Source organism: Phytophthora infestans, genomic scaffold, assembly GCF_000142945.1.
Source record: "Phytophthora infestans T30-4 supercont1.6 genomic scaffold, whole genome shotgun sequence".
NCBI lineage: Eukaryota > Oomycota > Peronosporomycetes > Peronosporales > Peronosporaceae > Phytophthora > Phytophthora infestans.
The window spans coordinates 1,181,456-1,202,333 of NW_003303753.1; the positions used below are offsets into that span (position 1 = coordinate 1,181,456).

Genomic DNA, 20,878 nt, shown 5'->3' on the forward strand with positions numbered 1-20,878 from the left:
CTCGACCCAGACACCAATTTTGCCTAGGTGCGCTTGTCGTTTTGGCCCATGTAGGGTTAAAACTGCTCTGTTGTGATATCATATGAAAATCTTACAATTTTATGCTTTCGCTAGTAGAATGTACCATCCACAAGAAGCTCATGAGGAAGATGGTGGGTAATCACTCTTTAAATATGTACAAATCCTTCTTTTTAAATTTGAACGTTTTATTTTTAACGCCTGTTTGTACAGCTGTTTTGCCCTTTCCACACTCTTGACCAATGGAATATCAGCATTATAGCAACTGTTTCCCCGTTTAAAGGTCCTTGGAGACACCTTTTTGGGGAGCCTGTAGCGACAAAACTGCTGCGAATTAGCCGGTTTTAGTACCAAAATCATACTCAAAATGGGCGGTTTTATCACATATCTAAATGTCATATCTGGTTTTATCAAAATTGAGCCCCCCATGGGGATTTGATTACTAGCCCCTTCATTTTCTGCCGCTACAATACTTGGCTGCAAGTCGATCCGAAGACGCGGTTCGCAAGCGATGGGGGTCTTGGTTAGCGCGGCGGTGTGCTCGGCCTGGTTCGTCGAGCTGTCTGGCGTCGTCGGGGTGTCGACAACAGGTGCGTTTGTGGCAGGCGAGTCCGGGCTGGGAGCCGACGTCGATGGGCAGTTGGACGGCACGTAGACTACCAGGTCGGCCTTCAGGTTGGAACCGACACCGACCGGCAGTTGGCACTCCTCCAGGTTCATGGCCTTCACGTCAGCGAGCAGGGTGTTGCAGGCAGTCGAGGCGCACATCTTGTCAATGGTGACCTGGTCCGGGATCTCAGTGGTCCGTGCCGCACTGTTGAATGTTCGCGCTCGTGAGCAGAGCGGACAAGACACTGCTTCCGCAGGTGGCAGCAGAGGCCAGATAGGCGAGCGCCCTAGCTGCAGAAGGAGCAGCCGCAATGGTCCATGATGCTTGGCTGCAGTAGTGGAGATTCAGAAATAATTGGTGTGCCCCAGGACAATAAGTAAAGCCAATGTGAGTTTTAAGTAGCTCTTACGTAAATTTACGTAGATAGTCCGGAAAAAGTTAATATTTGAGGTTTAGGACAATCTGGAGGACACAAAATTATAATATTCTGTAACGAAGGATTAGTCGCTTTTTAGGACACATCTCCAAAATCTCCCTGTAAAATTTAGGACAAATAGGACAGTTTAGGACGTGTCTTAGGACGCATTATCCTACACCTCTCCTTTTTCGTGGACTGATACAGCTCGACGATGGCCGCACTAACACGCTTGGAGCCAAGGTCCGTCTGCATTTTCTTCTTCACCACCAGCGCTTTCAGCATCTTCGACTCTTCATACTCACCACTTCTCAGCGGCAAATTGTGGTTGACAATTTTCAGTGTTTCCAGTAACGTGGTGGAGCAGTGGCGGATCGATCCCCGTGGGACTCGAGATGTTCTCATCTCGGATTGTTAGCGAACAGTGGTGAGGCGCGGAGTTTGTCGATCTCGCTATCTCGCTTCCTCTTGCCAGTAACTTCAACGTCTGTCTTCGGCGACGCAAGATTATGTACCAGTCGAAGATGGTGGGCAGCTCGGGATGTCTTTCCTGTTGACATCCGGTAGAGATTCCCACCTGACGTTCTGCATGTTTCATCGGCCATACACGCCCACCGGACTGTGAGCTTGTTGTTCTCGTCGCGGTACTCGACCATCACTCCCCACTTAATAATGTAGGAAGCCTCGTTTTCTGTAGGGGGGATCACCTTGAACGGCCCTATCGACTGGAAGTCTGCGATGGCTTGCTTTACGGCCGCCGCCGGCTTCAACGCAGACTGAAGTTGATGCATAATGCACTTGCCTGCGTCAATAGCAACACTGCCGGAAGAAGTAGTTCCTGCTGCAACAGCAGCTCTATTGTCAGAATCACGGTCGTCCGCGAAGGTCGAGCGCCGAGAAAGACAGGCTTAGCTTCAGTTAAACTGTTTGATCCAAAAAAAGACTTATTAAGAAGTCAGTATAGTAGTAGGAATGTGATGGCTGAAAGTACTGTTTTTAGTAGAAGACGTGACGAGGACACGATTCGCCCACAGCGATAATTTGGGATTGCGGGAGTTCTGTCCAGGAGAACAGACTCCAGTTACCAGTAGAATAAACTATGCAATACAAACATGAAGTAACTAGCTAGCAGCCACCGTCTTGTTCAATCAGGGACAAGTAGAGCCAGGAACACGACACACCTCAACTGTCGTTGCTCAATACTTCACACTCCCACTTCGTGTTGCTGCCTCTGCCACTTGCAGTAGTCACTTGTTGGTCACCATAAACCACTACTTGTTGTCCAGCACCGGCAACACGTTAAGACGTTCACGCAGCTTTCAGAACTGCTGTGGACCGAGTGGTTTCGTGAAACCACTTGGTCCACAGCAGTTCTGTCAGAAATGTGGAGTGTGGAATCTTCCAAGTAAAGTATTGTCCAAGTGAAGGCAATATTGTCTTCACTTGGACAATACTTGACGTGGAAGATTCCACGCTCCACAAAATCACGAATCTTGTGAAATTTCAGATCCACACTCTTGACTTTGTAGCTACTACGCACTTCTTTAATCACTTGGATCGCAGCTTGGTTATCCTCATAGAGAATAGTCTTCTTTGTACGTCGGAGCTTCAGCTCAATGCACAGATTGTGTGTCCACATGATCATATTTGAACACTCACTAGCTGCCACAAACTCAGCACTGCACGTATCGTCCGTAATGACCGGCTGCTTCTTGCTCTTGTAAGCAAACGTGCATCCATTCAGCTGAAGTACATAACTTGTGATAGAACGACGATCATCTTTCTCGTTTCCCAAATCTGCATCCGCGTAAGCTGTTAGTTGCATTGCTGGCGACTCCGTTTTATACCACACTAGCCCGTACTCACGCGTACCCTGCAGGTAGCGGAGAACACGTTTTGCCAACACAAAGTGTTCTTTTGTGTAGCAGTTGAGGAATTTCCCCGGAGTCCGCACAGCATTCGCGATATCCGGTCGCGAACAGCTAACTAAATACTGCAATGAACCCACAATACACTGATAGTCCACATCAGGATCAATATTCACACAAACAGTCTCCTTGTCAGGATCTCCTGGAAGAGGAAAATTGCCTTTAGCTTGTGGCGTTGGCATCGCCTTGCAATTATCCATCTTAAAACGCTCCAGAAGTTGTGCTACATAGCCACTCTGTGAAATAGACAGCATCTTGCCAGGAACGTACTTGATCACCATTGACAACAAGTGACTGACATTGCCCAAATCTTTGATCTTAACCTTTTTACTAAGCTCATCCAGTACAAGCTCGATGTTCTGGTTTGTAGCTGCAATTACAATGTCATCGACGTTACAGAGTCAAAAAGATAGGACTTCGATTCACCCAGCGAAAGTAAACTCCACTGTCCATCTTGGATCTCTGAAAGCCACAATCTCTCAAATACTCGTCAAGTGTTTTGTACCAAATACGCGGGGTCTGCTTTAAGCCATACAGACTTCTCAGCAGCCTGCATACACGACCAGTTCCATCATCAAAAAAACTCTGGTTGGTACATGTAGATCTCGCAGTCAATAGGGCCATTGAGAAACGCAGTCACGAAATCAACATGACGACACAATAGTCCGTAGTGTAGTGCGAGCAGGAGTACCAACCTCACCGCCTCAGCACACACCACAGGAGCAAACGTTTCCCAAAAGTTTAACCCATACTTCTGCTGACAACCTTTGATCGTAATCCGAGCTCGATGTATCTCCACTTCTCCACGTGCATTGCGCTTTCGAACGAATACTCATTTGCTCGTTAGCACCTTGGAATCCTTAGGCTTCTCCACCAGCTCCCAGGTGTTGTTACGAAGCAATTCAGTGTACTCCTTGTTCAAAGCCTCAATCCACTTGTCAGAGTCAGGTGCCTCCAATGCAGCCTTCACTGAAGTTATCTCCAACAACGCATTCATCGCTTGAATCACCAAACTTCCAGGAAGTTCAATTTCATAGTCGGAAAGTCTAGCATTTGGTCGACGCATACGTGTCGAGCGGCGGAACGATGTTCCTAACACAAGCTCTTCTTCGTCTGTATCTGACGATACATCTTCTCCCACTGAGCTTGGACAGCTTCTGCCAGTATCACCTGAAGCAATAGCATCAGCTTCAGCCTCCTCGACATCTCTATCCACATTTTTCTCGCTCACTGGAAAAGACTCAGGCAATTCCCTGAGAGGCATTGGGTAGCGGTGAAGCACACCCACACCTTCGTCAAGATTACCATTCTCTTCACATTGATCTTCATGATCAGCAGAGTGAACTTCCTGCTGCAATGCACCTAATGGTGACAGCTGGGCAGCAGCCAACGCCACTCCCACTGGAGTCAAACTCGACAGTTCCGGTGTGGGGCATCCCACACTAACTGGAGATTGCTCGCAACAGCACAGGGTCCACCGCTTGAGCGTGCATTAGATAGTCGTTGTCGTTTTGCAGGAGATGCAGTCAACTCCTCATGAGTTACTGCCGCCATGACTGGCAGATGCACAAGTCGGATCACGTCTGGGAGGACGAAGCGGCCTCGTCGATATCGATTAGTCAAAAGCTGATCCACATAATCGTTATCAACAGTCCAATCTTCATCAAACTCCACAGACCGCAACTCTTGAATGCTACCAGTACGCAAATTCAAAATGCGGTACCCTTCAGAGCTCTTTGCGTATCCGACGAGAGACCCAACTTACCAGGATTCTCCAACTTATTCACTCTTAGCACCTTTGGAGTAAATGCATGCAAAATGCAACCCCACACTCGCAGCTTTGCTACGTCTGGTCGCTCACCAAATCGTCGCGTGTACGGAGTATCTCCATCTAGAGCAGTAGATGCACTCACCTTCACCACTTCAACTGCAAATGTGAATGCCTCACCCCACAAGGTAAGAGGCATGTGTGCCGTAGTTAACAAACTTCGAGCACGGGCCGTCAATACGCCATTCATTTTCTCGACCAGTCCATTCTCTTCCGGACTATAAGCATTCGTCCACAGGAACTCGATGCCTTTGCCCCGGAGGAATGTTTTCACCTTGTTGTTGACTAACTCCTTTCCTTGGTCTGCCGAGAAAACTTCAATGTGATGGCCTTGCGCCAGTCACCACTGGAGATGAGAAATAACCACACTGCTAGCTTCTTGTTTCTCTTTTAACAAAAATCCCCATACATAACGCGTGGCCTCATCTTGGACGAGTTGAAAATGCTGAAAGCCGTCATACGTAGTGATACCCATGTAGCACATGTCAGACATTAGTTTCTGATACGGAGACGTAGCACGTCTTGTTTCGGTCTTCTTATACGACATCCGCTTCATCTTTAAGGATGTACATGTCCAACATTTTCGGTCTTGGTTGATAGAGCTGTCTCCATCACCAGCCAATCCACCAAACCCAGTAGCAGCTTCTTGCATAATCATACGATGCAACGCAGAATAGTTCAGGTGCGCAAAACGCATATGCCACCTTTCCAGCCCATTCTCATTTGAAGTCTGAGTTACTGCTTTTACTCCTCGAGCATCAGCTGGTCTCGAACGTAAGCGATATCTAGTTCCTAACTTCTCCAATCGAAAGTGAACTCCAGCTTTCTTCAACCAGCACACACGTTTTCCACGTTGATGCTCAAAGCCAATTTCCCATCCAGTGTCTTCCAACAAATGAGAACTCAGCAAATTATCGGGTCCGGTTGGAGTATGAACAACACCACGTAAAACTAAAGTTTCTTCACGCTGGGATAGAACATTTTTCACAGAGAGGTTCACATTTCCAATGAGACGCTCTTGTTTAGGGACTCCATCAAAATCTAAAAAGAGATGATTCCGATCTTGTTGTGCATTTTGTAGTAACTTCAGATCAGTACAAACGTGCACGTCCGTAGCCGTATCAAGGACCCATTCCACGATACCAACCTCACGACACTTGGTTGCTGCTGTCTCAACAGCGCCTATCTTGCGTTGTGTCAGTGCGTCGATCTTTCGTGCTCCGCTTGCATCACCAGTCTTCTTATTCTGCCAGCGCTTGCATTCCATGCTTGCATTCTGCTTTGGACCTTGCGAGTCATTTGCAGCCGTATTAACTGGACATTTTGCTCAAATGTGGCCAACTTCACCACAATTCCAGCATTCCGGACCTTTCGGTTTATCGCCGTTGTCGTTCCCGCCATTCTTCTTTTGAGACTTATATCTCCCACGACCTCTGTTCTTTTTCCCTCCTTTTCCTGCATTGCCTCCAAACTTCTTGTTATTATTATTTGGAGTCTTCCGCGCCGAACTGATACTGGAATGAGGTTCATCTTTTGCAACCTTCACCTTCTCATCCAGATCATCTTCAGCCAGCAGGGCATTCATCACCTGAGCAGACGTGGGGGCGGCATGTTGCACATCAGGCAACGCCAGAACAGCATAATGACGAGAGAACTGCCGAACAACTTCACGATGCGTTTGTGAAACATTGCCAAGCAATATTTCTGCTACCTTTCATCACTTATGAGCTTGCCGTAATGCTGAAGCTCACGCTTCTGCATTTGCATCTCACGCAACCAATCAGTCAACTTGACTTCTCGAGTATACATGTTAGCGTAAAGTTGTTGCCGGGCAAAGATGTAATTCGCATATTCACGTTTGGTTTGTTTATTTTCAAATTGAATTCACATCTCTCTCGCCGACATCTGATGACAAATTAATTCTGCATATGCCTCCGGCACTCCACGCAAAATAGCATCTCGCGCGGCGTTATCTCTTGCATCAAACTCAGCTTGCAGTCTTGCATCAAAAAGCGGACGCATATCACTACCGTCTATAACGCTCCACAAACCCAAGCGAGTCAAAAAGGTCTTAAGTTGCACTGCATAAAGGTCAAAACTTCCCTTCATTACAGGAGGCTTATTCGAGATGTCTTTAATGCCAAGTGCCCCAGCTCCAGCACCACGAAAACTAGGAACCATCGTAACACCTCCAGCGGATCCCCATCCAGCCAATCCCGGTCCATACGACATACCTGTCGATCCAAAACCCATCGGCATACAGGCGGTTAAGCCTGACACTGGCAGCGTAGCAGATATTCCACTAGTCATCACTCCACCGAAAGTAAAACCACCTTGAAGCGGAGCAACTGCAGTCGTATTCACACCACTAGTAAGCACAATAGACGATCCAGAAGTAGCACCAGTCGTTAATCCAGAAGTACTAGCAGTACTGGTACTGCTACTCGCAGTTGTAGGCGGTGCAACACTGGCAATCGCCGTGGAGGTCGACAATGCTGCCGATATACTTGACGCAGCCATCAGGAGTGATGCCAGGAAGCTCTAGAGTGCTAACTCTCAAAGCTTCACCCGCAGTTGGGCTCCGTACCTATTGTTTTTAGTAGAAGACGTGACGAGGACACGATTCGCCCACAGCGATAATTTGGGATTGCGGGAGTTCTGTCCAGGAGAACAGACTCCAGCTACCAGTAGAATAAAGTATGCAATACAAACATGAAGTAACTAGCTAGCAGCCACCGTCTTGTTCAATCAGGGACAAGTAGAGCCAGGAACACGACACACCTCAACTGTCGTTGCTCAATACTTCACAGAAAGTGCACACTGGCATCTTCATCTTCTTCACGCCATGTTGCAAGCCGTCGAGCTAAGGTGTCGCTATGGGTTGCTTTCAACACGAAGAGCGGAAGAATAAGCATGGAGGAGAACATCTCAGCGGATTCCGTCACCGTACGTCATTTCTTCGCGTCTGAACCAACCTTCGACCCAACACGTTTTTTTTTCTAGTCGGGACCACAATTCTGCATCTCTCGGAAAGAACTTTATGAACACCTCACATGTTTTAATGAAAACGGTACATGGTCTTAGTTTGGATCGATTATTCTGAGACGCGTCGAGCGCAACAGCGACCCAGTTCGTTGGCACTTTCTGTGATACAGTTTCTTTCTGAATGCTCCAGTTAGCATCTTCTAGACGCCGTCAGGTCCACTGAGCAAAAGCTGGGGATATGGATCCAACGTTCAGTTTCATAGTTGTGTAAAATTTGCTGCCGGTAGTACCTCCAGAATCATCTAAACTTCCGAATTGCTGGATAAGCCGCAGGTAAGATCCATTTCAAGAGAGTGGATTCCCCGATTCCCAACGAATTTTCAATTCCTCTAAAAGGGATGATGTTTCGGTTAGGTAATTGAGAGACCGGCCGTAGCGCTGCAGCCAACCCCGAAAACCTTTCATCTGTGGCGGAGATTGATGCCGGAGAGACTGGTGGAATCTCGCTTGCTTCTACGCACACGCGCCGTATTTTTAGTGAGCTTTGTTTAGTCATCATCACATCGGAGATGCTTACTTCAACAGCCTCCCACATCGAGGAATGTGTATGTTGCTCTATCTGTCGGATAGTATTTAATGTACCACAGGTGGCTGTTTATAACAGTCCTGTACGTACATCAGCATTTACAAGAAGTAGATCTTGTTTTGAAATTGATGATCTTTTTCCTTTGACTTTCATTGTCAGATTTGTCATCTTGTGCCGTTTTGCTGGACGGCCCCAATGGATTAATTTCACGGTATTGCGTGCGCGTAACCTCGGTCGACATTCGTACGACTAATATCGGTTGCAGAAAGAGAGAATTACTTGAAGTCGCATAACGTCACTCTCAAAGAGAGAATAGCGTGTATTCACTTAACACCATTCAGGTTGTCGTCGCATATTTGTTCTTTCCGGTTCAGTTGGGACCATTCAGGTTGTCGTCGCAACCGCCATAAACTCCTTCTTTGTCATTTTTGCGGTCTTCTTACTAGGCATCGCGAAATTGCAGAATGCTTGGTTTCCTACCGTAATTTACCGATTCAGTTTCTTTCAATTACCACGAGATCAATTCACCTCCTTCAACCACTGACTTTCTATCGCTCGTTCCACAAAAACGTCTAGGTGAAGATACTAAGAAAAATAACTTCTATTTCCTGATTTTTTTTCTCGGAAAAACGCCGATCTACCATACAAGCTGACGTGGTCAGGCGAGAAATCAAGCTCAGAAAACGTGGAGCTGCTGGTACGGAACGTAACGAGGGTACTCGCGCATTACGCAGCTGGTGCAGCGTCACCCAAGGGGCCAAATGAGCGACTGCATAAGGTCCGAGTCATTGCGGGCAAATGCTAGTCGAAAGAATACGAAGGTACTTTGTGTTTAAGATACAGAGTAATAAGTCAGAGCTTTAGCTTCGAATAGAATACCAAACATCTAGTTACGGGTTTATCTAGATTTTTATTTGACCCTTTATCTGGAATTTATGTAGAAACCTTCGAGCGGACAACTAAAAAAAGTATTCCCAGTGTAAGTCGCAGACGATCTAGTTTATTAGGATTTTTGAGCTACAAAGGGAACAAACGGAGCGCGCGCACGCGATGGCACCTAAGGAAACATTGACGGTACCGACATGCTTGAGAGCGATACCGACTGAATCTCTTCATCGGATGAGGATGAAACGAGCCCCTTTGATTATATGCAGTACAGCTACGCTGAATCCGTGAACGTCCCGCTATGGATGAATAACATTATCTCTCCGACGTATCTTACTTTTAGTATGTTGCGCACTAGCCAATGATAATCGTTTCTTATTCTTTATAGCCAATTAAAGCGATCTCCGTTGCATTGGGCGAATCAAATTGCTTCAAGAATACAATTATATCCAATTAAAACTATAGTTTAGGGTGCAGTCGGAAGCTGAGCGATTGCGACGTATCTAGTCGGAGTTGACGACCGGATATGTGTATAGTAATACTTGCTAAAGGTTTGCCACGTATCACCTGCATATTTCTACCTCTCCGACCAAGAACAATGAGCCTGAACGACTTGAAGCCCGCCAACACAAAGCGCGCGCGTGCGACGGCTTTAAAAGCGTTTGAGCGCTTCCTGTCTTTAGAGAATACTACCATGGAGCACGTCGTGGCTTTGATCGTCGCAGACTCTAGTCGCGCGAGTAGTATACTAGTGACTCTAATGGACAAGTTTGGTGTGTACCTGGCATTCCACGCAGGAGCAAAGGGGCAGCCTCTGTCGCGCCACTCCGTCGCTCAATACTTCCGCCAGGTCAAATGCTGGCTTTTGGATGAGTATCCTGTTCAAGGTGGCGCTGTAGCACGACAGCTGCTCAGCATGGGGCGTACCCTTGAACAGCACTGCATCAAGCGTGAAAGTGGTGGGTTCGTCAAGAAGGCTATTGCGTGCACAAAAGAGGATCTCAAGAAGTTGATACGCTACTTATATTCAACGGCTCGCTGTGCGTCGGACTACCAAGATGCTGCGTTGTTGTGCCTCCTGTGGTACCTCTTCGGCCGTGCATCAGACATTACGTTCGTCCGGAAGCAGCAGCTCTCCGTCGGAGCTGGAGGGGTTTTCTTTATCCGATTCATCCGCGTGAAGACGTCCGATGAGCAGTCACTGTCACTTTTTCCTGACGCTGACTTCATGACTTGTCCGCTGCTAGCGCTCGCGCTGGCCTTGTTTACGCAGGAGTCTCCGTGGGCAGCGTTGCTAAGCCATTTGCCGGTGAGGTCGAAGGACGTTCCTGTTGACCTAGCTGCCTCGATACCATTACTGGAACTTCTTGACGACAATAGTGCCCTGAATTCTTCTCAGACGTCGCCAGGTAGCACCACTGTTCACGCGACACCAACAGTTGGAATCCACGCTCTTGTCAACCGCGTGCTCGATCGCGTTGCTGGTCCTGCTGGAGTCGAAGTGTCGCTGACGTCACATTCGTTTCGTCGTGGCGGCGCGCAACACGCGAACGCAGACTCAGAGCTGGCAGCTCAATGGATCTTTGATCGCGGAGCTTGGAACTTGACTACGACTAACAAAGCCTTTGCGTACGTCTTCAACACCCCTAAAGAAGATCATCAAGTTGCTAAGGTGCTGAGTGGGATGACGCCAAAGCAAGCCTCTTCTCTCCCGTCCCTGGAATCCTTCGACGCTGCAACACTAGAAAAGTTTAGAGAGGTTAGCGGGAAGCTTTTCAACTCGAGCCATGATCTGGGTAACAAGGCATTTAACGTCTGCGCTGTTGTGAGAGATGTGCTAACAGCAACCCTCCTCCTCCACTACCCGTCGTTAGTGAAGATCAACGCGAAGACACCTGCAATGAAGACAATTCACCTATGTGCGGAAGCCTCTGGCGCGACGACGACCAACCTGCTTGCATGGTCACAACGGCTCACAGCGTCAAATGAACACGCCAACACCACCGCCGAAGCCATGAAAGAAGAAAATGTAAGGGCCAACGCTGCGTTGAATATCAAACTGCCTTGATTGAAAGGTTAATTGAGGTCAACCGTAGCCTTGAAGCTCGAGTTAACTCGCTAGAAGCTGCAATGAACAACACAGAAGGGGAAACTTTAGCACGAGATAATCAAGCCAAGCGAGTAAGAGACGAAGATGAAATCGTACCAGTAAAGCGTCGCCGTCGATCCAAGACAATACCGCTTGTTGACACGTGGTTTGCGTGGTACACGGCTGCTCCGCGTGGATGGCAGAGTACTAATAAGCACAAGAAATCGGATTCCAAGCAGCTCGTGGCCTTCATGAGGCTCTTCATCGAAGACGGGTACGCGCTCGACGAGTTATCATCCAGCTACAAAGATACAGTACGTCAGCTCGGAGAGTTAGCGTCAAACAAAGTCACAGTGCTCCTAGGCGAGCAGGGCGTACCGTCAAAGGGATCCAACGGTGTGCTTAAGGTTCTTCGGCAGATGCACCGCGAAGGCAAGCTGAATAGTCTCATCAGTGCCTACCATCAGCGTTTTACCATCGGCAGAGTTGTAGACCCTACACCAACACAGCACCAAAGCATGCTCAAGCTGCTCCCGTAACACAATCCAATCTCTCTGTGTCCTTGTAGCTGGTTCTTATATCATGTCAATCATGTAGAGACCTGCAAGGCATTCAAGCATAAAATTTTTACCAATGGGTGGATTTGAACCACCTCCTTCCCTTTCGGGAGCTCTACCATTGAGCTAAATCGGTGGGGGTTAGACAACAACAGCACAGGGATACTCATCTGGGTGCTCGACGGGGAATTAACGGTGATCCACTGTTCTTTGTGGCCGCGACATACCCTCTTAGGTGTACCGATGCGCGGTACGCCCCCCTCAATTCACCGTTCCAGGTGGTCAATCGAGCACTGAGCTTGCAGGGCAAAATGGCGCAGTCAATATTGCACCGGCGCCACTCGTTTACGAGGAGTAATTACGCTCAATGAACCAATTAGCGCGCTTTTACGAAACCTCCAAATTTAGGTATTAAGTACGATATATAAAGTTTTGCGATACGTCGGATCGGAGTCGGAAGGTGCTCGGCTGGTCGGAGTCGTTATGATATGGATGGGCGATTTTGACGAGATTATCTTACGAAAAGCGGGGGCGAAGTGAAAACAGTGCTATTACGACTTCGCCGGCGCATGTTTGCCTCTGTCTTCTGCCTCGACGCGAGTTGGCGTACAGACAACGACGCATAAATTACATACCGCTGAATGACATCCTTGATAGTATATTAAATCAAACCAAGAGCGACACAAAAATCCAACATAAAAAATAACTCGTTCTGATTAGTTAATTTTACACATAAAATTACAAAGGACGATCAAAAAGACATGTGCTGTAACATAAAAGTTTATCGCTAAACGGATACGTCAGGGTACCGAGGAATTGCTTTCTCGAAATTACGAATTACAGTTCTCTCCTCAATTGCGTTCCATGCATCTATAGTAGATATCATCCCACGCAGTAGTTTTTCCTTGGCACTACCTCCACGTTTTCTTCTCGGATCCTTTCGGAGTTTCACTTTAAGTGGGTCCATTACACTAACGTCCAGCGGCTGGTAAACCGCCGTGCTGCTAGGTGGTAGCGTGACCACTGTTGCATTTGCCTCCTCGGCAACAACCCGCTGTCCTTCTTTCGACGCATGGCACACAAAATCGTCAAGAAGAAGGACAGCGGGTTTGTCTACTTCAAAATTAAGAAGTTTCTCGACGTAAAACTTTCAAACCGACGTATCCATCCATGCATGGCGTAAAAGTGCCCATCGGGATACTCCTCAAACTCACATTGCTCGATTTTGCCACCGGGGACTCCACGGATGATAAAAAGTATTGGATATTTTGTTCCTACCAAAAACCAGTATTTATCAGAAGAAATATAGTTAAAATGTGTCAACAAATAATTAAACTCTTACCATCATCAAGTACAGTCAGCACGGCTCTCATGCGGCATGCATGGTTGTTTAAACCGACGATGTGAGCCAAATCCTTGCGTCCTTTGCCCGCCCAGCTTCTCGTTGGTGGCATGTCAAAAAGTATGGCTGTTTCATTGACATTGAGAATGCCTCCTCCTTGAAATGCAGCAAAGCCCCCCCCCCCCGGCTTAATTGTAAGGTCCTCTGAGGCAGCGCGAACCCCGACTTGTTTGGCCAGAGACAAAGCCTCACGTTTTTCCTTGAGAGTGTAGCTACGCCTTGCGCGCTTTCGCGTCATTTTAAAGAATGAGACCGAATTGTAAGAGCGGGCCTGGTGGTTCTGTCTAGGAACCATTCATTATTTTTTAGATTGTCATTGGCTGTATTTATTCAAAATATCGAATTCAATTGGCCAAAAAGGGCTTTAGTATGGAAATCAAATTCGTCCCACTGTGCGAGTCGAATTTTGTGTGTGCCGACTTTATCCGTCGTTGTCTGTAGCCGAAGATTTGTACATCTGGTTGGATGAATCGGTGCTGAGTTCCTTTCGATATTTCGTCAATGCAAACCTGTTTCAGTCATCATTCGTTTTGAAGGAGGCGTTGCTTCATTTTGGGAAGGTAAATCTTTGGTGCAATTTTTACTTCTGTCACCAACATTATCGGCGACTCTACCTACCGTGAACTCGGCGACTCTACCTACCGTGAACTCCACTCCGGTGGCTATAGAGATGCTACACGCTTGAAATGCAGAATCACTCCGATGATATTGTTGGTACTGTCAATAGATACCACGCAGTATTTAAACGAAGTTGCAGCAAGTGTATTAACAAGAGATGAGCTGCAACTTAAGGCACACGAGAAGCTGAAAGCACTCTTCCGCGATCGATGCCTAACAATATCTGGCAGAACTAGAAAATGATTGAGCGGCTTCTAAATCGCAATCCACAAGTAATGCTAACGCAAACCTGTCGTGGCGGCCTGTTGTCAACTTTGTTTCTAGCTCCTACTGACTTCTGCTGCCATAAGAAATGTGAGCCCACAATGAACCGCGAATAGCCTTACACGTTCAGTATTTTTTCGAGCAGTGGGTTAATGCATGTTATCCAACTTTACGCTCAGCTGTTATGGCTGTCGAACTATGGCCTTCGCAGCTTTTCACGCGATGTTGACTGAGTGTCCGAGTCTAGGTCGCTTCAATGGTGCGATGGAATACAAAAAAACGGACAAAGCAGTAAACGCAAATGAAAGAGGTATCACTGGTGCACCTACATGGGGTGTCTTCTGCTGTCGATTTGGATAAAAGATGTTGTGGCTCCAAGCTCAAAGAAGTAGTAGACAAAGATGTCAGATTCGCCATGGAGTTGTGTGTGGGGGATCATGCGACGGATTCTCAGTATACGCATCGCCTTTGAAGATTATCCATGTGGTGCACGTGTCGGTTAAAGCTGAAGTATTGCGACTTATTGTGCTGTCATGACGATTGTTTTTGAGACGTACATGGAGAGGGTTGATGACCAGGGGGTTGCAATCCAATTTTTTCGGTTAAAACACTCGGTGATTGTACTGATTTGAATACTCTCCAGCAGAATTTGGGAATATAGAGAGCGTTTGAACGAGCGAGAATTAGCAAAGATAATTATCTTACGCCAGCTTCCCACATTCGGCCGCTGGTATTTGGAACTGAGTAAAAGGTGATATCAAGGTTTACTCTCGTTATATCAAAAGCGTAATTTTCATGGCATGCTGCCCCCCTCATGACTGCATTTTAGCTGCGGATGATCATGGGCCTGATTTAAAATGCTTTCCAATCGCACCAGCTGCTTAAGAAACGAATCTGTTCTCACATTCACAGTGGATTAATCTCTAGTTGTGCTTTCCATTTAGTTTCACAGGTGCTTGTGTAACCCAGTAAGCTGTTCTTCTTTCCCGGTCTACCAAAACTACAAGCAGAAGCATCCGCGATTCGCAGCATTTTGCCGTGATGCAGCCCGATATCTTGGAAGCAGCTACGAATTGAAAGAGGTCCGAGTACTTCGCTCGATTGATAACCGTTCAGCAGCAACATCGAGCTCGCTGTTTTTTTGTACATAAAGTGAGATCAACTTCCGAATTACCCAGAGTTTGTTCATTATCACTTGAGTAAGCGTATGAAGCACATTCTGAATGTCGTAACCATCCTTTCCGCAAGCTTTAGGTTTAAAAATCATACTATCCTACAAGGATCTCAGGCCTCACCTGATGACGGCGCCCAGCAAATTGTTGTGTAGTGTGTTATCAATTGTACCCCGATATCGAGGACAACAAACACACTCGGAAGGGGTTCAAAGCTCGGTACCAGTGTGACATCTGCGGTGTTGCCTTATGTAAGCTACAAGATGGAATGGTGAGACGTCGTGTTTCACCTGATTCCATACCGACAAAGAGATGCTGAAATCACGCAAAATTCCAGAAGAACTTCACTGGAATCGTTTGCAATAGAAACGAGCGATTCCACCATCAGAAAACAGAGTTTTTTACTGGGTGCGTCGAGCCGCCGCGCATCAAGTGTCATATTGGTCGCAAAGGAGAGGTGAAGCTCGCTGCACTTGCAGCGACGTCAAGAAACGAGCTCGTAGTGCTGTGTCCTAAACCAAAGAGCCAAAGTCTTGACCAGAAAACGTAGGACCAATCGCCAGAAGCTCGACAAGATCAACGCTAAAAATTTAAATGTTTCAGTACGGAGTACTAAGATGCCTTCAGTGACAGTGAAATGGCTGTTATATCTGACACCCGTCCTCGCACCATTTATTTCGTAGCTATCATATCAGTTGTTTTCTATTGACGCGAAGCCGACTTAGTAGGCTTTTTTTGTCCTGAAAATGAAGGTGTTGGGGCTATGACTGGTCGATGACCTTTACTGACATATATGAGCTGATAGAATAAAACATTAAACGATTTGTATGTGTAGTTGATTGGTTATATTTTGTAACAAATACGGTTCTTACTGTCCTTTTGTATGATTTTGTGTTTGAAACATTTCCTCTGTAATAAAAAGAAGCGTCTTGTCTCATTACAGAGCAAATCACGTCGCATTCTAGCCACATCTTAATAGATACTTTGCACTCAAATGCGTGTTTGGTTTGTAACGAGGTCAACTTTGCTGCTCCATTTGGAAATTAACCTTAGTGTTCAATGTGAATAATGCATATATCCCTGCTAATGCTTATTAAGCGCATGATACACCCTGCATTTGCTCCCAAAGCTTGATCTCAAATTATGCTTCCATGCTGCTTAGCGTGTTATCCTCCACAGCCTCGTCTTCGAAGAAGTCCTTGAGAACGAGTAGGCGGCGCTCCTTCTCGAATGCAGTGACGACAGTGCTGGTCAGATACTCGCGACGCTCCCACGTCGGCTTCCAGGCCACCAGGTAGTTATTTTTGCAGTTCTCGCGCTTCCCGTTCAGCAGCTTGTAAACGTAATGCTGCGTCTCTCCCTCAAGGTTACCGTCGGCCGCTTCACCATCAGACTTCGCTTCGTCATCGGCTTCGTCACTCGTACAAAGAGGGACAAGACACGTGTACGTCACTGAGACTCGCGGCTTGGTCTGGTTATCCAGTGAGGTGAGCACGGTTTTAAACGCCTGAGGGAGAAGTGCTGCCGAGGCGATGGTCAAATTCATGCTAAGACGCTGGTGGCGAATTGTTTTTCAATAACCCGAATCTTGTGGTGCTTAGAAACCACAACGCGTTTCGTACTCCTTTCCTGGAGTTGCTGACAATCTTTACTGGCTTGATCGATGGCATGGTTGCGGGGCTGTGATATTTCGGGTAATGACGAAATGCAGAACGAACGACTTAGCTGGATTGATCAAGGCGATAAAAGCAAGTGCTGCCTGAACGACACGCAGGTAATTGACACGTAATCACGCTTTTAAATTAGCCACAGTAGCTTCGTAATATGTGTCAACGCTGGATCTTTAACCGAGCCCGCGGCCTGCAGCTGCTGGAAGCGGCAGACGTGCTCGGTGAGATTGCCGCTCTGGTGGAATTTGCGCATGAACTTCTGCACTCTACGGGCTGTGATCTTGTGGTCTTGAAGAAACGATAGCAGCTCGCTGCAGCTTTGGTTCCGATGACAAGGAATTCATCGTCCTACCTCGGAGACTTCGCGTTCAGCTCGAAGCTCTCGGGGATGAACAGCATCAGAAATGCGACGACCATCTTGAAGGCGGACCTTGTGTGCTTCGTCGTTGCGTCCGTAGAGCTCCACACACGCGGTTCTTGGGTGTACCATTAAATGGTCCCCGACGTAGGACGTCACTTAGCAGGTGGTTCGTTGCTGTCCGGGTCATTACTTGTAGATGTTGTTTTCTGTTGCTTGTGGTAGAACTTTGTCTTCTTGACAGAAAATGACAATTGCATGGCGACCTTCTGGCTGATCTGAATTAGTTGCTCAATCCAGGCGGGTTGGTGAAGATATATGGGAGATTTGGTGAAGTCGGTTGTCGTATCTTGCGAAGCCGCGCTCTCTCGATAAATATTTTTCTGTTTGTCTCACAGGAGTAAGTTATTATGGGGAAAGCCTTTGTCTCGAGCACAAGCATCAATGCGTTGGATTGCTGGACAATCTTCTGTAAGATTCTTGGGCTGAGGGTAGTGTTTCTGCACGTATGCCATCGTCCACATTGTACTGCGGAATCTCAATGCCGGACAAAGCGACGAAGAGTGCTGACGCGACCGCTCGAATCTTTATCTGCGTGTCCGAGTCAAAGACGCCAAGCGTGAACAGCTTGTCAGGGTCGCGACTGATCAAGACTCGTGCGACTTTGTGGTCGTCAGAGGGGGGGGGGTCGTCATGTTCCAAGCTCCTCTGAATAATTGGGACGTCAAGCGCTCAGCCAAAGCTGCCTTTTTCGCGACGCTGTCAAGTACATGGTTCACGTAGCTGTGAATTCTCGGAGCAGTGTCGGCGTTCTTGTCATCACTGGAGGCGGTTTTGGTGAAGTGCAATTCGACTACGTCTTTTGGATGATCGATCAGGTCGATGATCGGGATACCCGGCGTCAGTGAAGTGAGAGCTTGTCCGTGCTGCTCTGGAAGCTGATTCAACAGTGATGCGGTCGGCGACGACTGGGTAATTAGCGCTAGCGCAATAGCTAGCGGATATGTGAAGAAGTCCTTATCGGAGCACAGCGATAGCTCTTTCTTCAGACATTTTGACGCGGATGAAACGGCCGCAGAAAATGTCACAAGAGCCAATGGAGAGGTTTGCCTTGCGAAGGAGTGTGATATCAGACGCTCGGCCAATTAGGTGCCAGAGTAAGCAGAGCACAGCCGTGTCTTGATAATCCGTGAAGGTAACAGCATTCGAATACATGTATACAATCATTTGCTTCAGCACCTTCTCCGGGCATGCGGGGTCTTGTTAACAAACGCTGTAGACTCTTTCTTCATGCAGTAGCGCTCCAAAACATGTCCTTTCGCGAGAAGGGTCTTCTCCAAAGTTGCTTGGTTTTGAGGGACATTTTTCAGCATCCAATCTTTGGCCTGCCGGTAGTACTGCATCACCGAGTGTCGAGCCAAGCGCTGGCCGTAGCGTCCTTCCTAGAAAGCGAGGTGCATGCCAAACCTGTCGACCACAGATGCTAGTACCAGCGCAGCATTCTCACTCTGCGTGCACGAATCCAGGTACTCCCACTTAATACGTTCGTACTCGACAAACACTTTAAAAACGACCGCTGGGCAGACTCGTGAGCTTGCTTGGTGCTAATTATTTCATATTCATTTTGAGTCGGAGGTGTCGGAGCTTCATGATATATGCGAATGACTTGCAATCTCTAGAGAAATATCAATAACTGGGCTGGTCCCTTACACTTGAAATGTCGGAGCTGTGGTTCTAAAGCCATCATGAAACTATGTTCTCCCTTATTGGCTAAAAAAGACGCAAGATTCGCTAACAATGCAAACCTTTTATTATCTTTCATTCTACTTCGAAGTATTTGGTCAATAATAGCAATAGTAAAACAAATGTAGTCGAAGATTTGACGATACTCATCCATACAAAAACGATGCTGACACTGGCCGACAGCAGCCCCGACACGGTCGTGATTGGTGAAACATGTAGAGTTTCAGCCAATTACCAATTCAACTCCAACTCAAATTCAATTGGAGAAAAAGGCAGAGAAGTCTTTAGAGCGCCAGTCTTCAGAACGGAGGTCCACACAACAGAATAATTAAAAAGAGAGCGCAGGAGCGGCGCGCGCGTGTCTGGGGCGTCCGCAGGCGGGGGGGGGGGCTCGCCACGAGCAGCTGTCCGATAGCAGCAGCGACCCACCGAGGACCTTCTGCAAAGTACGACAGCACTGAAGAAGCGGATAAGGGGTAGGATGGCGCCGTACGTTTTGGGCTGTGGTGTAGACTAAGGAAATGTGGATTCTGTCAGCGTGTTTGTAAGGCTGAAGGGATGAACAAGCAGCAGATGAGGGGCAAAGGAGGCTTTGTGTGCTGTTTCCAGTGGAACTTTGCTGCTTTACCCCTCGACACCTTGCTGCTGGACCATGTAATCTTGGTGTGCTGTTATACAGCGTGATTCTTGCTGTGTGATGTCGTGGGTAGTAAGGTGTTACGAAGGCTTGGTGGCATGGTAATATATGCAATTGATGTTGTGTTTATCAGCTCTTCTTGTCTGTGTTAAGCATCTGCATACCTGCGGAGACGGCGAAGCGGCCGACGACGTGAGCTTGGAGCTTCGGCGGAAGGGCGACGGCGCTCGCAGGTGTGACCAGCTTCGTCTTCTATGAAGGATCGACAAACCTGAGCTCTGCGACGGCGGTTGAAGGCCGTGACCATTGTAGGAGGAAGGTTGGCCGCAGGCTCTTCGGTTGCTTTCCAGTCAGTAACATACACGCGCCGCCCATCCCTGATGTAGGAGTCGGTGATGCTGCGAACATAGTAGTTCCTAGCTGCCAAGGTCTCAGTCGGCTCCGTCTCTTTGTCGCTACTGCTGCTATCTCCGCCCCCAAGACCTTCACGCAGCGTCAACTTCGCCTCGGCTAGGCGCGGCGGTGGGATCCAGAAAACGTCGCTGTCGCTGTGGTCGCTGTCGGCGGTGCCATTTTTCGAGGGTGCCGGCTCTTTTTATTCGGCGCGTGATGAGCCTGCGTCTAAGTGCTTTTACTTGCATGCATCGGAAGGTGGTCACTGCTTCTCGTCTGCGGCCAGATTGGATGCGCCGTCTTCTAGCGAGTCGGTCGTAGCGGCATTTTCTGCTCCCATCGGCGCTGCTTTTCCCTCAGCGGCGTCACTCGACTCGCGCAGTAGGCCTGGTCATGCTCAGACGTGGCTGCCTTTGATGCGGCGCCTTCCACCTTGGAGAAGGGCGGTGAGTGCTTCGAACAGTAGACTCGTGAGTTCGCCGAGTTTTAATTGAGCTTGGGGAAGCTTGAGTCTTAGGAGACGAACGATTTCGTCGGAGAATTTACACGAGGGTAATGTTGCGTAATAAAAGCTCTAACTGCTTCGTAAAAAGTCTACGACTAAGTCATCGCATCTTGTAGCTGCAAATTTGACAGTGAAGAAGCTTTAAAAACAACGATCCAGTAACTGAGTGCCCATTTTTAGCTCGGTCACTTTTAAAATAAAATAAGAATGAAGTC

The 20,878-nt window shown here is 47.7% G+C and overlaps 1 protein-coding gene and 1 pseudogene across 1 annotated transcript; both read right to left on the bottom strand.

The window, feature by feature from the left end:
- Nucleotides 1-525: 525 nt before the first annotated feature.
- On the bottom strand, nt 526-883 carry PITG_22744 (annotated as a pseudogene; the record flags this gene model as incomplete).
- Nucleotides 884-17,540: 16,657 nt separating this feature from the next.
- PITG_04558 (uncharacterized protein) lies at nt 17,541-20,498 on the bottom strand (the record flags this gene model as incomplete). The annotated part of the gene is made up of 6 exons (XM_002905274.1): nt 17,541-17,654; nt 18,156-18,323; nt 18,876-18,989; nt 19,558-19,641; nt 19,930-20,098; nt 20,425-20,498. The coding sequence occupies 6 exons, from the start codon at nt 20,496-20,498 to the stop codon at nt 17,541-17,543; spliced, it is 723 nt and encodes a 240-aa protein (XP_002905320.1).
- Nucleotides 20,499-20,878: the final 380 nt, after the last annotated feature.